The 17258-nt window shown below is 40.3% G+C and overlaps 1 protein-coding gene across 6 annotated transcripts in view; it reads right to left on the bottom strand.

Moving 5' to 3' along the window:
* Positions 1 to 507: 507 nt before the first annotated feature.
* Positions 508 to 17258, bottom strand: part of RIC3 (RIC3 acetylcholine receptor chaperone) — a 57620-nt gene continuing 40869 nt past the window's right edge. For 4 of the 6 annotated variants that reach the window (XM_012000257.1, XM_012000258.1, XM_012000259.1 and 1 more), the window contains one exon: positions 508 to 5604. In XM_012000257.1, coding sequence (XP_011855647.1) covers positions 5165 to 5604 — 440 coding nt within the window. In that variant the 3' untranslated portion in view covers positions 508 to 5164. The remainder of the gene's footprint in view (positions 5605 to 17258) is intronic. The other 2 variants (XM_012000255.1, XM_012000254.1) reach the window with 2 other exon arrangements.

Here is a 17258-nt window from a genome sequence, read left to right as displayed (position 1 = left end):
ACCAAGTTTGAAAAGGCAAGTTGGTCTTATAGAAAGCACTACTGCACTGAGTAGCTATGTGATTTTGAGCAAACCATGTAATCTCTCTAGGTCCATTTTCCTAAACCACAAGATGAAGATGTTACATTGTCAAAGCTTGCTGTAGGATTCGGGGTGAATGAAAGTTACTCCTTGCTTTCATCACTACCTTTATAGCTCATTACTGTGCCTTTTTTTCTTTCCTAAGACATCACATCCCTCTCCTCTGTGCTCCTGTCCCTCCCTCCCCCTAGCAAGGTCCAGGCAAAGCTGGAGATGAGGCTGAGATCCAGATTTTCTTAGAAGGCAACTTAGAATGGCTCGGAAAGGGAAACCTGACTGCTTGGTCAGGAGGGTGCAAGATCTCTTGCTGGGAACACAGCCAGTTTTCACAATGCCTAGAATGTGTGTGTCTATTTGCACAAGTTGTCTTTTCCTATTTTGGAGTGGTCAGACATTTATTTTTGTTCAAGATTATCTGGAGTTTTAGACAAATTTACAAAACTGTGCTTTTATTAAGTGACTTTTTGAATAAACTTCTTTGGTATTCTGGAGCAAATGTATTTATTTATTGGTATGTGCAATGACAAACTTGGTATTTTCCCATGTTGACATTACGTATGTTGTAGAATTTAGTGTTTGTCTAAGTACAGACATATATCAACAAATTAAACTTGAATTGTTTCAACATTTTTGTGTACTTTTTTCATAAAAGGGGGAAAAAAGCCCTGTTTACTTCCTTTTTTCTGTACCTTTCATTCATTGTTTCCTAGGAGCCTCAGGTGGGTAAGTAGGTGGTAATAGCAAAGAGGTCATAACCTCACCGATGACATGCAGGTCAACACTGTCCTCCCTCTGGCTGTCCCTTTCAAGTTTAAGGTTCATCAGAACCACACCCAGAGACTGGAAAAATGGTGAAGTCAGAAGGTTCTTAGGTTAGAGCAGTTCTCTTCAGGGTCTGCTGTGCCACCTGAAGGGGCTGGTGGTTCCTCAGTATCCCCTGTGGGCCTGGCTTTTAGAAGAGAACAGGGCTGTAGAGATGAAAAAGGTACAAAAGACCCAACCACTTGATTTCTCTGGGCTTGCTTGGACCCTAACCCATTTAAACAGGACTTAGACATGCTTAGGAATCTTTTTTGTTGCAGGGCAGCTGTGGCAGATTTGACAGATTTGAAACCAAAAAGGAAGGGAGGCTATAGTGGTAGCTAGAAGCAGACATGAAAGCTAATGGTCTGACCCAGAGAGGAGGTTATAACTAAAGGCACCCAGAGGCTGCAGAAGGGCCCTGCGCCACTCCTGGCAGTCAGGGTAGCCTTAGAGGGTGTCAAGTGTGACATCTCAGCAACACTGGACTTGGTGGTGACGGTGATCATGCTGTCACCAAGCACCTACCATATGCTTTGCCCTGGCACAGACATTTTATAAACAGCATCTTATTCAATCCAAACAGCCCTGTAAAGAGAGCATTTCCCAATTCATAGGGAAACTAGTTCTCTGAGAGGTTAAGGAATGACCTAAGAGGAGAAATTTGGCCTATTTTCTTTGTATAAAAAAAGGGAAATGAACAGGAAGCACATTTTAGAAAAGTCAATGGTCAAGGCAAAGTCATAAATGTATTCATGTTTTTTTCTCAATATTGCTGAATAGCTAAAGTATTAAATGTTTCTTTGGAACACAAATAGTCCAGATTGAAGGGAACTTTGAGAGTAGGGTAATAAATAAGGTTTGTTTATTCCCCCAGATCTAGAGTTCTGAGGTGACCAAGGGCATTTCCTACCTGAAGCATGGCCTATCTCCTGTGGCCTCTGCCTCTGCCCCTGGTGGGAAATAGCATATACAGGATATTCTAAAAAGGAAAGAGGGTTTTGTTTGTTTAGTCAGCAGGTTGAAAAATCTTAGATGGCTATAGACAGAGGTGGCCCTATGTCCAGGATAGTCTTAGTTTATGCCTATCACCTTGGCATAATTACATTAAAGCTCCCTTTTTCCAAGGTGTTTGCATTTGGACCATAAGTTATTTGATCACCCAAGCCATATAAGGTGCAGAGTATGGTTCTCAAAGGCCACTGCTTCTACAGGCCAAATACACCTCCACTCCTCAGCACACCTCCCTGGGCTCAGCTTCTGGAGCTAGTCATGGAGATAATGAAATGGTTTCTTTGTGCTCCCGTTGTGACCAGGAAAGAGGATCTCCTGGCTGCACTACCCACCTGATTTATCAAGAATGATCCCAGATTATGCAGTTGTTTTGTGGGCTAACTGTCCATAGAGGTATGACTTGTGTACTCTGCCACACTGCCCAAAGGCCAGGGGACTGATCAAGTTCCCAGCCCCCTTGTTGTGAGAAATGAAGACCGCAAGAAAAGAAACAGCAGCCCTGGCAACAAAAACCAGTCCCATGATTTTGTCATCCTGGGTTGTATACACACATAACTATCATCCCTGAAGGATAAAATAATTCTGGAAAATCCAAAAACAATTGTCTGAATTCTAAATAACTGAAAGGTACATCCAAATATCTGATATATACATACACAAATATATTCCTTATATATAAACCAACCAAGAGCTAGGGCAGGAAGAACTACCATAAGGGCTTAGTACTTCTGGCAGGAATTTCTATAAGCCAATTTTCCCCAAAGACTAACAACACTTTACATAACAGCCTCATCAAAATACTTGAACATCCATGTATTTTCACACCTACTGCTTTTTTCAACATCTCTTTCTGCCAAGAATGTCCTCTCTTCTTTGCCCACCTGAAGAAGTTCTTAGCATGCCTCAAGGCCCACCTCCCAAGAAACTGAAGTGTCCTGGAAATACTTTAGCAAAAACAATTTCTCTTTCCTGTAGTTTTGGGCCCATGTCTGAATTATAGCATAGCCCTTATAATAAAAAAATAATTACCACTTAATGAGTGGTTATCATGTATGAGCTAGAACCAATGCTGTTTTACACACACACACGCACACACACACTGATTTCATTTAACCAGAACTTTTAATACTCTTCCCTTTACTACCCTGAAGCCAAAGCTCAGACCAGTTAAGGAGCCGATCCAAGATTCCACAGCTAGAAAATGCAGGGACAGACCATGGCTCATGTTTCTCTGCCTGCAGAATTCACAATCTTGAGCCCTCTTATAGAGTCATAGTTCATTTTATCTGTCAGGCTCTCTCTCATTATATTGAGTTTTTTGAGAGCAGAAATTGAGCCTCTGTTCCTAGTACCTAGCACTGAGCAACTGACTGCTAAATGAATGAATTAGCTAGAAGAAAACAGAAGTATTTATCTCTAATAAGGGAATCATATCCTAGGGCAAAAAGGAAATCTGAGCGAGGAACCCAGAGCTCTCCTCATAAATCAACCCCTCATAGTAAACGAAGGGAAATAACAGAAAACAATTTATCGAAACAGTAAACAGCACCTGTTATTTTTTACCTCTAGTGTACATCTAGATTGCATTCAATACATTTTAAACTGCATTCTTTACAATGTGAAGCAAATGTTCTACACAGAGATAGATGCAATATACTTTCATAAATTCAGTCTTGAATGACTTCTCTGTAGCTCAATTAACAATAAATGCCTAGTAGTAGCTGACAGATTATCTTACTATGATCCCATACCTTCTAACAGCAGTCTGTATGCTGATGTATGACTTTAAACTATTTTCCCGGCATCTTATTCATGCCAAGCATAATGTAACTCTAAAAGCCGTATCTACCTTTACATAAATTCTTAATTTTCCAGTCTTCTACATTTCATGACTGGGAATGTCTTTGGGAATGTGCCCTCTTCAAACTCTCAGGTCTTACATGTAAACTGAATTCACACATACTTCATGATGTAATTCATGGGTACTATCTTGTCTCAAGACATGTGTCAGATGCAGTAAGGAGAAAAGGCCTTTAGTTTGGTCAAAATCTCCCAGGCCTAATCTAGTTGCGACTTTCCCCAGCTCTCTCAAAAAACCCAAATATCTGAGTATGGAACATATGGTCTCTACCCCTGGGCGCTGCTACATTGGTTCTCTGCAACAGACATACTCCAACTTCCCTGTTGAGTTGGCACTTTGTATACAAGATCAGTTCTCATTTCTGTTTCAATTTATGTGCTTTTGAGAACAAATTTCTCAAAGGGTGCAACATTCAGAAACAGCTTTAGGTAAGGACTGTCCATAAGCGCACAGATTCTCTCCCCAGTTGCTGGCTTCCTGGCCTTCTGAGCTCCTCATGGCAGGAGCAGAATTCACAATCTTGAGCCCTCTTATAGGGCTGCAGCCTCCTCATGGCAGGACCATCCCTGGGCAGGCCTTCCTACAGCTTCAATGGCCTCAAGTCTTGTCTCTGCAAGGCAGGGTCTAAAGTCTTTATCTAAAGCTTCCTCTGTCCACTGAAAACCAGGAGTGCAAAGGTACTTCTGGGCTTGGCAGTTCTGTTAAGCAGAACAGGGGTCAAGGAAGCTAGATATCCAGGCAGTATCAGAGTAAAACAGTCCCCAAACAAGCCTCTGGGCTCATTCTCAGATCAGTGGGAGTCTTCCCTACTCTGGAGAAAAGAGGACGTTTGAGGCAGCATCAATGTTCCTAGGAAGACCCTCACTGCAAGGAAGAGGCTTCAGCTCAGAGAGCAGTCTTACTCTGCTCTGGGCCCAGCCCCACAAATAAAATGTTCTCTTTTCCCCAGGGGACTACTAACCTGCTCAAGGCCCAAAGAATAAGGCATCTTGGAGTCTGAAATCTTCATTCTTGCAACCTTAAGTCCTCATCATCTGTAAGCTGATGTTCGTTCACAGGTGAACTATCTGTTACACCTACCAGGAAGAGTCAGACCTTTGCCCCTGAGTGGTTCCATCTGTAACTACAATAGACCAAACATAATTACTTAATGGATCAACTTCTCTGATAGGGGAAAGGCGGGAAGAGAAAGAGCAAAGCTGTCCTGTGTTCACACTAATGTCCATGTTTTACAAGGTGACAGGTGTGTGAGCACCAGGAAGGATACATGATATCCGTGATAGTGGCCTGATAGCTATGACACTTGAACACAGAGAAGAAAGTACAGGGCACAGGGCCAAGAAGGAAATCTGAGGAGAGAAAGGTCACCTTGGGACTTGAGTAATGGATACTTCAGACTGGCTGTTTTCACTCTAAACCCTGGGGGTTACGCTTCCTCAGCATGCTGCCTGTACATGCTTTATCGATGTTGATGCCCAACCCTTCATCTCTAAAGTCCTGGGACCACTCTTCTTTAGTGGTTTCCTCTTGCTCAAGGTAGCTATCTGCATTGAATCCAGCATTCTCTGCCAAGACAGCAGGATCCTCGTCTTCATGAAAACAGCAGGAACATGTTTCTGGCTTTGGATCACACGAGGTGACAGAATTATCTTCCTGGGCTCTGGGGTCAGTGGGCAGACTTTCCCAACCCAAATGATCTGATTCTTCCTCTTCTATCACTCCCATTCTCTCAGCTGTTTCTTCAGCAGAAAGCTCTTTTGGGTCAGGGTAATCCACCAAAATTGTTTCTTGCCTACGCTTGATACACTCTGAAAGGTCATAAATTGGGTAAGTCTCTTCAGGGTAACCTAGAGAGAAAAGTAGCACAAAGTATTACAAAGAATGTCTCCTCAAAAAAAAATAGTGTCAGGTTCAAAGAGGATTCTCAGGCAGCAGCCATCTTATCCTAATAGATCCATTGAAGACATCTCAAGATTCCAATAGTTCTAAAGTTTCACTTGAGCAAATTCTTAGCAATCTGGCTGACTATCCCAATGCTCTGAAATACAAACCAATTCAGATGAAAATCCCTTCTTATGTGTAGGGTGCTTGGGGCAGAGTTAAGTCTTATACCACGTGTTTTTGCAGTACTGATGAAGATTAAACAAACAACGTGAGCCTTTAGTTTAAAAAAAAAAAAAAAAGGCATCAAATATCAGAGCATGGCTCCAGGCTAATGTTTATAATTTCTATTTGGAACAATTTCCAAATCTTCCTTGGTGAAGAGGGGAGAGGAAAGGAATGCTAAGCTCTTTGAAAAATACCCCATGAAGCTTTCTATTTATGAAAACAATTGAAATAGCTTGCAAGTGTCAAAAATAGAGAGCACTTTAGCAAGACATGCCCAAGATCCCGAAGGACAAGCACTGCATTTTTGGAAGACAGAATTCCTGTTGGCTTCTTCCTCTTCACAAAATGGAACAAAAGAAAACAACAAACTGGTAAACAAAATGAATAACACTGGTACTGAATCCCAGCTAGGATAATGAGAAAAGAGAAACTGTTGCCAAATTACCAAACGAAATGAAATAAATCTGTGTCAGCCAAGCAAGCCTGAGCAGCAGATGGGCCGTGCTGGAGCTCACACACCAGTACTGGCACCAGCGGCAGTGATCACGATACAGTGCAGAAAGCTGGAGGATTCAGAACCCATTTGCCCATTATGATAATTGGCAAATTCAACCCTAACGTAAACCACTTTGTGCCTACAAACTGTGACAAATAAGTCTTTTTTGGTGCAGTGTAGGGTGTGTGGAGACATTTCTACAATCACTGCTTTTTCTGACTATAAAAATCATACAGACCCATTTGTAGAAAATTTGGAAAACATACAGGCTAATTTAGAAAAGAAAACACAAATCACCCATATCATCACTCATAATAATTTGCTTTTTTCTGGCCTTTTAACCATATAAAACATGTCTTTTCTTTTCTTTTTTTCTTTTGAGGCGGAGTCTCGCTCTGAGACCTGCCCAGGCTGGAATGCAGTGGTGCAATCTCGGTTCACTGCAACCTCCACGTCCATGGTTCAAGTGATTCTCCTGCCTCAGCCTGCTGAGTAGCTGAGACTACAGGTGCATTCCACCACACCTGGCTAATTTTTTGTATTTTTAGTACAGACGGGGTTTCACCACGTTGGCCAGGCTGGTCTCAAACTCCTGACCTCAGGTGATCCACCTACCTCAGTCTCCCAAAGTGTTGGGATTACAGGCATGAGCTACTGCGCCCAGCCAACATGTATTTTCTTATTCCCGTTTTTTAAAAAGAAGGATCATATTTGTGCATAAAAGGTTATATCCTGATGTTTTTCAATTCAACATTATATCATGAGCATCTCTCCATGTCATTAGGCATTTGAAAGCTGGCTGCAAAACACCTCATCATATAGCTACATAACTGACATGATTTACTAGTCCTCTTTTCTAGGACATTTAGATTCTTTCCAATTTTCCCCTATTATAAGTAGTATACAAGTTAAGATCTCTTAATGTAAGTCTATGTCCACTTCCTTAATTCTTTAAGATAGATTTCTATAAATATGAAAACTAGACCAAAGGGAATGGACATTTTAAAAGTCTTTTCTATACTCTGCCAAATTCCTTTCCAGAAGAGTGGTATAAATTTTCAATCTTACCAGTGATATAAAGACTGTCCATCTTATCACACCCTCACCAGCACTCACAGTAGTATGTTAAGAATTTTGCCAATGCAGTCTTTATTCCAAGGCTCAACTTACTGTGGATGGAATGCTAGGTAAAGTGGAGCTTAGCTACCCAAGACCCTCAGCCTCCATGGTCAAGGACAGGAGCTGGAAAAGCTGCTTGCTAGTCAGCTCCCAGCCACTGAATGCTTAAAAGAAGTCCATTTGCTGGCATGTCCCTGCCTTCCCACACCTAGAACAAAGCTTACCTTTGAATTTTCATGACTATCTGCTTTAAGAGGGAAGGCCACCCAGACTCAGGCTCTCAGCCTACCCCAACACCAGGCCTCAGTCCAGCTCTGCCTCCCTAGTCATAATGCCTGTACCCACAAACCCAGCCTCCATGCTGGCCCCTGCAGATACAGACTCCGGGCCTACCAAGCATCAGGCCAGCAACTATGGCCCCATAATCCAGTCCCACCCTAGGTTCCAGACAAAACCAGAGCCAGGTCTGCCCGTGTAGCCCCAATGCCAAATTGGCACCCCTAACTTCAGTTACCAGGCCAGCACCTGCAGACACAGACTCCAGGCCTGCCCAGTGCCAGGCTAGTCTCTATGACCCCCGCTACTTTCAGGTTGGCCCCTGCATTCCCACAATCCAGCAGACCCTGGGTCTAGGCCAACCCAGTAGACCCTAGCATTGGGCTGGCCCTCAGAACCCCAGGACTGCCCCTATGGACCTAGGTTCTAGGCTGGGGCCTGTGGCCCCAGGACCCAGGCCAGCCCTAATGGACCTAGCCTCCAGACACATCCATCAGACTCAAACTCCAGGCCCATTTCAGTGGACCCACGCACCATGTTCATTCTAGCATCTGGCCAATCTCTGAAGTCCCAGGCTCAAGGCCCAGTCCAGCCCCAGGTCAGCCCTTGCGGACCTAGGCTTTGGGATAGCCTCTCCGCACAAGATACGAGCTCCAGGTCCATGCCTGAGGATTTAATCAACAGGTACACCCCAGGGGATCCAGGATTCAACCCCAACCCCATGGACTCAGCACCAGGCCACCCTGCCTAAGGACTCTAGCAGCAAGGCCACCTGCAGATCACACCAAATGGCCTATCCAGAATCTCTGGGCATGCTGACTGGTGAATGGCTTTTCCAGACAAAGCCAGTATGCAAAAACCATTCACCAGCATAAGTCCCTGCTTCTTCAAATGCACAGACACCAGTGCATAGCCATGAGGATCAAGAACAATCAGGGAAACATGTTGCCACCAATGAACAAAATAAAGCACCAGAACAGACCCTAAAGAAATGAAGATATGCCGGGGCGCGGTAGCTCACGCTTGTAATCTCAGCACTTTAGGAGGCCAAGAGAGGTAGATCACCTGAGGTCAGGAGTTCAAAACCAACCTGGCCAACATGGTGAAATCCTGTCTCTACTAAAAATACAAAAAGTTAGCCGGGCATGGTGGCAGGTGCCTGTAATTCCAGCTACTCTGGAGGCTGAGGCAGGAGAATTGTTTGAACCCAGGAGGCAGAGGTTGCAGTGAGCCGAGATTATGCCATTGCACTCCAGCCTGGGCAACAAGACAAAACTCTGTCTCAAAAAAAAAAAAAAGGAAATAAAGACACATGAACATGAATTGCCTAACAAAGAATTCAAGATAACTGTTTTAAGGAAACTCAGCGAACTTCAAGAAAATACAGAGAAACAATTAAAGGAAACCAGGAAAACAATAAATAAATAAAAAAATTTACAAGAGATTGAAATTGTATATAAAAAATCAAATAGAAATTCTACAGCTGAAAAATATGAGAAATGAAATGAAAAATGCAATAGAGAGTATCGACAGCAAAACTGATTGAGCAAAAGAATGAACCTTTGAATCTAAAGACATTATTTGACAATATACAGTTGGGTGAGAAAAAAAGAATGAAAAGAAAGAAAGCTTACGGGATTTATGGGGCAGCTTATGGGATTTATGGGAACTGGAGTTCAAGAAGGAGGAGAGAGAGACAAAAGGATAGAAAGTTTAAAGAAATAATAGCAGAAAACTATACAAATCTGGGGAAAGTTATAAATATCTGGGTACAGGAAGGTCAAAAGTCTCCAATCAGACTGAACTCAAGTAAGACTATATCAAGAAGTATTATAATCAGACTATCAAAAATAAAAAAAAGGATGCTGGAAGCAGCAAAAGAAAAAACGTAGATCACATATAAGGGAGTTCTAACAGATTTATCAGCAGAAACCTTAAAGGCCAGAAAAGAGTGGGAAAATATATTCAAAATGCTTATGGAAAACAAAAACAAAAAAAGGTCAACCAAGAATATTGTAGTTGGCAAAGTTCTCCTTCAGAAATGAGGAAAAAACAAACACTCTGCCAGACAAAAGTTGAAGGAGCTTATCCGCACAAGATCTATCTTATAAGAAATGCTCAAGGGTGTTCTTCAAGTAGAGAGCAAGGGACACTATTTAGTAACACAAATATATATATATATGAAAGTATAGGCTGGGTGCAGTGGCTCACGCCTGTAATCCCAGCACTTTGGGAGGCTGGGGTGAGTGGATCACCTGAGGTCAGGAGTTCGAGACCAGCCTGACCAACAAGGTGAAACTCCACCTCTACTAAAAATACAAAATTAGCTGGGCGTGGTGGTGCATGCCTGTAATCCCAGCTACTTGGGAGGCTGAACTGAAAACTATAAAATTTTGATGAAAGAAATTGAAGAAGACACAAATAAAATGAAAAGATGTCCTGTTTATGGATTGGAAGAACTGATATTACTAAAATGTCCATAGTATACAAAGCAATCTACAGATTCAATACAATCCCTATCAAAATTTCAATGACAATTTTTCACAGAAATAGAATAAACAATTCTAAAATTCATATGGAACCACAAAAGACCCCAAATGGCCAAAGCAATCATGAACAAAAAGAACAAAGCCAGAGGCATCACAGTGCCTGATTCCCAAATCTACTACAAAGCTATAGTAATCAAAACAGTATGTTACTGGCATAAAAACAGACATACAGACTCATGGAACAGAATAGAAAGCCCAGAAATAAATCCACACATTTACGGTCAATTTTTTTAAACAAAGATGCCAAAAAATAAAACATACACACATACACATAGGTCAAATGACAAACACAAAAAGGTCAAAGAACAATCTCTTCAATAAATGGTGTTGGGGAAACTGGATATCCACATGGAAAACAGTGAAATCAGACCCTCATCTCACACCTCACGTTTACAAAAATCAACTCAAAATGCACTGAAGACTTAAACCTAAGACCTGAAACTGTAAAACTACTAGAAGAAAACCTAGGGAAAAAGCTCCATGACATTGGTCTGGACAATGATATTTTTGGATATGATACCAAAAGCCCATGCAACAAAGGTGAAAACAGACAAATGGGATTACTGCAAAAAGCTTCTGTACAGCAAAGGAAACAACAGAGTGAAGAGACAATCTATGTAATGGGAGAAAATATTTGCAAACCATATATTTGATAATGGGTTAATATATAAAATATATAAGGAACTCAACTCCATAGCAAAAGAAAACCTAATTTAAAAATAGGCAAAGGATATAAATAGACACTTCTCAAAAGAAGACATTAAAAATAGTCAACAGGCATATGAGAAAGTACTCAACATCACTAAACATTCAAGAATTGCAAATTTAAACCACAATATCACCACATCTGTTAGAATGGCTATTATCAAAAAGACAAAAGGCAATAATAAGTGTCGGCAAGGATGTAGAGAAAAGGGAACCCTTATATACTATTGCTGGGAATGTAAACTAGTACAGTCAGTATGGAAAACAGTATAGTGACTCCTCAACAAATTAAAAATAGAACTATCACATGATCCAGCAATACCACTACTGGATATATATCCAAAAGATAAGAAATCAGTCCGTCAAAAAGATATCTGCACTCCCATGTTCACTGCAGCATTATTCACAATAGCCACACTATAGCATCAATCTGAACATCCATGAATGGATGAATAAAGAAAATGTGGCACATATACACAACAGAATACTACTCAGTTGTTTTTTTTTTCTTTTTTTTTGAGACAAGGTCTCACACTGTCACCCAGGCTGGAGTGCAGTGGCACAATCTCAGCTCACTGCAATCTCCATCTCTTGGACTCATCTCAGCCTCCCACCTCAGCCTCCCAAGTAGCTGGGACTAGGCACATGCCACCATACCTAGCAATCTTTTGTATTTTCTGGAGACAGGGTTTCACCGTGTTATCCAGGTTGGTCTTGAACTCCTAGGCTCAAGTGATCCACCTGCCTCAGCCTCCCAAAGTGTTGGGATTACAGGCGTGAGCCACCACACCTGACCTACTCAGCTTTCAAAAAGGAAATCCTGTTATTTATGACAACATGGATGAACTTGGAGGACATTATGTTAACCGAAATAAGCCAGGCACACAAAGACAGATACAGCGTGATTTCACTTATATGTGGAGTGTAAAAAAGTCAAGATCATAAAGAAAATAAAATAGTGGTTATCAGAAGCTGGGGGTATCAGGGAAATGCTAGTCAAAGGACATAAAATTTCAGCTGGATAGGAGGAATAAGTAAGTTCAAGAGATCTATTACATATTGTACAGACTACAGTTAATAACAGTATGTTGTATATTTGAAAATTGCTAACAGAGTACATTTTAAGTGTTCTCACCACAAAAATCCTTAAGTATGTGAGGTAATGCATATGTTAAATAGCTTGATTTAGCCATTTCACAGTGTATACATATATAAAAACATCGATATATATAATTTTATGTATTCATTAAAATAAATAATTTTCTTTTTAAAAGAGGAAGAGGCCCCCTGAGGAAAATCAAATAATAACTCATAAAACTGCTGAGGTAGCCTATGTAAGCCAACATTACTGGTTACTCAAGAACATCATTAAGGGCGGGCGCGGTGGCTCACACCTGTAATCCCAGCACTTTGGGAGGCTGAGGCGGGTGGATCATGAGGTCAGGAGATCGAGACCATCCTGGCTAACACAGTGCCCCATCTCTACTAAAAATACAAAAAATTAGCCAGGCATGGTAGCAGGAGCCTGTAGTCCCAGCTACTTGGGAGGCTGAGGCAGGAGAATGGCATGAACCCAGGTGGTAGAGCTTGCAGTGAGCCAAGATCGCGCCACTGCACACCAGCCTGGGCGCAACAGAGCGAGAGTCTGTCTCAAAAAAAAAAAAAAAGAACATCATTAAAAATATAAGCAAGCAACAAAAATTCACTGCTCCTATGAGAAAACCAGCAGTTCAAAATGAGGGAACAAAACTAACCAAAACAAACTATGCCAATAGTCTCTAATAAAATAGTGCAGGAAATAGGAGTTAATATCAACCAATTTATGATTGATATTCCCAATAATATTCAAGAAGATACTGCATTGATAAAACCTAGCCAGGCTTCAATTTAAAAAGGGAGCAAACAAGAAATAAAAAGGAGCTATTGAATAGAAAGCCATAATTGTAAATAAAAAAAAAATTAATGCTCAGCAAGAAAATAGCAGATTGGGCGAGGTGCGTTGGCTCACTCCTGTAATCCTAACACTTTGGGAGACTGAAGCAGTTGGATCACCTGAGGTCAAGAGTTCGAGACCAGCCTGACCAACATGGCGAAACCCTGTCTCTACTAAAAATACAAAAAAATTAACCAGGAGTAGTGGCGGGCACCCGTAGTTTCAGCTACTTAGGAGGCTGAAGCAAGAGAATCACTTGAACCCAGGCAGCAAAGGTTGCAGTGAGCTGAGATCGCGCCATTGCACTCCAGCCTGGAAGACAGAGCGAGACTCTGTCTCAAAAAAAAAAAAAAAAGAAAAAGAAAATAGCAGATTGAAATGGACACGGCTGAAAACCAAATTAGTATATTTAAAGTCCAAGTTGAGGAATTCTCCCAGCACAAAGATAAAATGATAAAGAAGTGGAAATTATGAGGAAAAAAGATAAGCTGCATGGCAAACTATCAACAATATCCAATTTCAGAATTACTGGACTTCTAGAACGAGAGAACAAAATAGGGTAAATGGGAGCAATAATTAAAGAGATTATAAAATAAAATATCCTTTAGCTGAAGAAAGCCTTGAGTCTTCCGATGGGAAGGACTCACTAAATGCTTGACAAAAATACTATGAAAAATCCACACATTCGTACACACTCAGACATGCACAGATTATCTGACCAAATTCAGAATTTTTAAAAGCTGGAGGCATCACGCTACCTGACTTGAAACTATACTACAAGGCTACAGTAACCAAAACAGCCTGGTACTGGTACAAAAACAGATATATAGACAAATGGAACAGAACAGAGGCCTCAGAAATAACACCACACATGTACAACCATCTGATCTTTGACAAACCTGACAAAAATGAGAAATGGGGAAAGGATTCCCTATTTAATAAATGGTGCTGGGAAAACTGGCTAGCTATATGTAGAAAGCTGAAACTGGATCCCTTCCTTACACCTTATACAAAAATTAATTCTAGGTGGATTAGAGACTTAAATGTTAGACCTAAAACCATAAAAACCCTAGAAGAAAACCTAGGCAATACCATTCAGGACATAGGCATGGGCAAGGACTTCATGTCTAAAACACCAAAAGCAATGGCAACAAAAGCCAGAATTGGCAAAAGGGATCTAATTAAACTAAAGAGCTTCTGCACAGCAAAAGAAACTACCATTCGAGTTAACAGGCAACCTACAGAATGGGAGAAAATTTTTGCAATCTACCAATCTGATAAAGGGCTAATATCTAGAATCTACAAAAAACTCAAATTTACAAGGAAAAAACAAAATACCCCATCAAAAAGTGGGCAAAGGATATGAACAGACACTTCGCAAAAGAAGACACGTATGCAGCCAACAGACATATGAAAAAATGCTATCACTGGTCATCAGAGAAATGCAAATCAAACCCACAATGAGATACTATCTCACGCCAGTTAGAATGGCAATCATTAAAAAGTAAGGAAATAATAGATGCTGGGCGGGATATGGAGAAACAGGAACGCTTTTACACTGTTGGTGGGAGTGCAAATTAGTTCAACCATTGTGGAAGACAGTGTGGCGATTTCTCAAGGATCTAGAACTAGAATTACCATTTGACCCAGCAATCCCATCACTGGGTATATACCTGAAGGATTATAAATCATGCTACTATAAAGACACATGCACACGTACATTTATTGCGGCACTATTCACAATAGCAAAGACTTGGAACCAACCCAAATGTCCATCAATGATAGACTGGATTAAGGAAATGTAGCATATATACACTATGGAATACTATGCAGCCATAAAAAAGAATGAGTTCATGTCCCTTGCAGGGACATGTATGAAGCTGGAAACCAGCATTCTTAGCAAACTATCACAAGGACAGAAAACCAAACATTCATAGGTGGGAACTGAACAATGAGATCACTTGGACACAGGGTGGAGAACATCAGACACTGGGATCTGTCAAGGGATGGAGGGCTGGAAGAGGGGTAGCATTAGGAGAAATACCTAATGTAAATGACGAGTTGATGGGTGGAACAAACCAACATGGAACATGTATACCTATGTAACAAACCTGCACGTTGTACACATGTACCCTAGAACTTAAAGTGTAATTTAAAAAAAAAAGAAAAGAAAGAAAAAACAAATTTCCAGACAGAAAACAAGCAAGCTAGCTAACTAAAAACAGGTAACCTATTGAGAAAAAGGAGCAGACCAGGATAAGATTTCTCATTTTCAACATCAAATTAAAGTAAAGAATGAAGCAATATTTTCTAACTTTTTAGGGAAAGTGGCATAATCAATGATTTTATACGCAGTCAAACAATTTGTTTGTGTACAGGTGAAAAATATGTACAGATATCCAAGTACTCAGTACACAATACTATATGGGAAAGAAATATGAAGATATTCTTGACAAATACAAAACTTAGTCAAAATTTAAATTCAAGAAAAATGATGCTATATATGAGACAGTGGTTAACAATGAAATCTGTAAGAATTATCAACATAAAATAAGTATTGATAATGTGGCCTAGGAATTTAATGCTACTGTTAAGAAATGACACTTAAAACAGAAAAGGTTAGTATCTTTAAAAATTAATATCACTTGTAGTTAAAATTCCATATATTTTCAACAAAACCTAAAAGGTAGGTAGAGGGGGAACAATGAAAACTGCAATTTGGTGGAAAAACTGAATTTCATTTCATTAATTACTTGTGAGATTAAAATACTTTTTTATATGTTTCATAGCTTGCTGCATTTTTTCTCTTTGTGAACTGCTTATCTGTAAGGATATCAGTGTTTTCTAAATTAGTTCAAGAACTTTTTACATATTAAAGATATGGGCCAGATGCAGTGACTCACATCTGTAATCCCAGCACTTTGGGAGGTTGTGGTGGGCAGATCGTTTGAGGCCAGGAGTTCAAGACCAGTCTGGCCAACATGGCGAAATCCCATCTCTACTAAAAACAAAAAAATTAGCTGGGCATGGTGGCGCATGACTGTAGTCCCAGCTATTTGGGAGGCTGAGGCACAAGAATCACTTGAACTCAGGAGGTAGAGATTGCAATGAGCAGATATCAAGCTACAGCACTCCAACTTGGGCAACAAAGCAAGCCTCTGTCTCAAAAAAAAAAAAAAAAAAAAAAGATAACTTTTTTCAATTATATTTGTTATAAATATTTTTCCAGTTTATTCTTGTCCTTTAAACTGTGTAATATTCTCTGATCTGCAGAAGGTAAAAGTTTTATGTATTTAAGTTACACAATCTTTTCCCTTAGAATTTGTGTTGCTTTTTAAAAAAATTAACCTTTTTTATTTTTAGATAATTACAGATTCACCGGCAGTATATAAGAAATAATACAAGCCAGGCACAGTGGCATGCACCTGGAGTCCCAGCTACTCAGGAGGCTGAGGTGGGAGGATCGCCTGAGCCCCAGCATGGGCAACATGGTTAAGACCCTATCCCTTTAAAAAATAATACTAATAGTAATACAGAAATCTCATGTACCCTTTATCCAGTTTCTCCCAAAGGCAACATCTAGCAAAACTATACTACAATATAACCACCAGGATATTAATATTGATACAGTCAGTATACAGAACATTTTCCATCACCACAAGGATCCCTTATGTTGCCCTTTCATGGCACACTCACTCTTTCCTACTCCTATTCCTGTCTTAACTCCTAGCAACAACTGATCAGTTCTCTATTTCTATAATATTGCCATGTCAATTATAAATGGAATCATATAGTATGTAACCTTTGGGAATTAGTTTTTCCCCCTACACTCAGCATAATGCTCCGGAAATTCATCTAGGTTGTTGTACATATAGTTCATTCCTTTTTATTGCTGAGTGTATACCACAGTATTTATATACCACAGTTTATTCACCTCCTAAAAGACATTCAGGTTGCTTCCAGTTCTTGGCTATTAAAAGTAACCTGCTATAAATATTCACAAAGACTCATATGCAAAAGTTCATAGCGGCTTGAGTCATAAGAGTGCAAAGCCAGGAACAACCCAAACGTTCCTCAACTGGTGAATGGACAAATTATGGTATAAGCATATAACTAAAAAATTAGCCCTAGAATAAAGGCTGTTCTGGACCCAACCTAAAAAATGCTAAAGCCTTAAAGGATTCAACTGTTTTCTACTAACCTAACTGCTAACCTAATGAAATCCAACACTATTTAAAGCACTAAAACAAAATCCAGCACCTAACAATGTAAAGTTTGTAATATCCATCATCAAATCAAAACCTACCAGGTATG

The sequence above is a fragment of the Mandrillus leucophaeus genome, unplaced genomic scaffold (genome assembly GCF_000951045.1).
Source record: "Mandrillus leucophaeus isolate KB7577 unplaced genomic scaffold, Mleu.le_1.0 Scaffold622, whole genome shotgun sequence".
NCBI lineage: Eukaryota > Metazoa > Chordata > Mammalia > Primates > Cercopithecidae > Mandrillus > Mandrillus leucophaeus.
The sequence above is the reverse complement of the archived record's forward strand: the minus strand, read 5'-3'. Positions and strand labels throughout refer to the sequence as shown.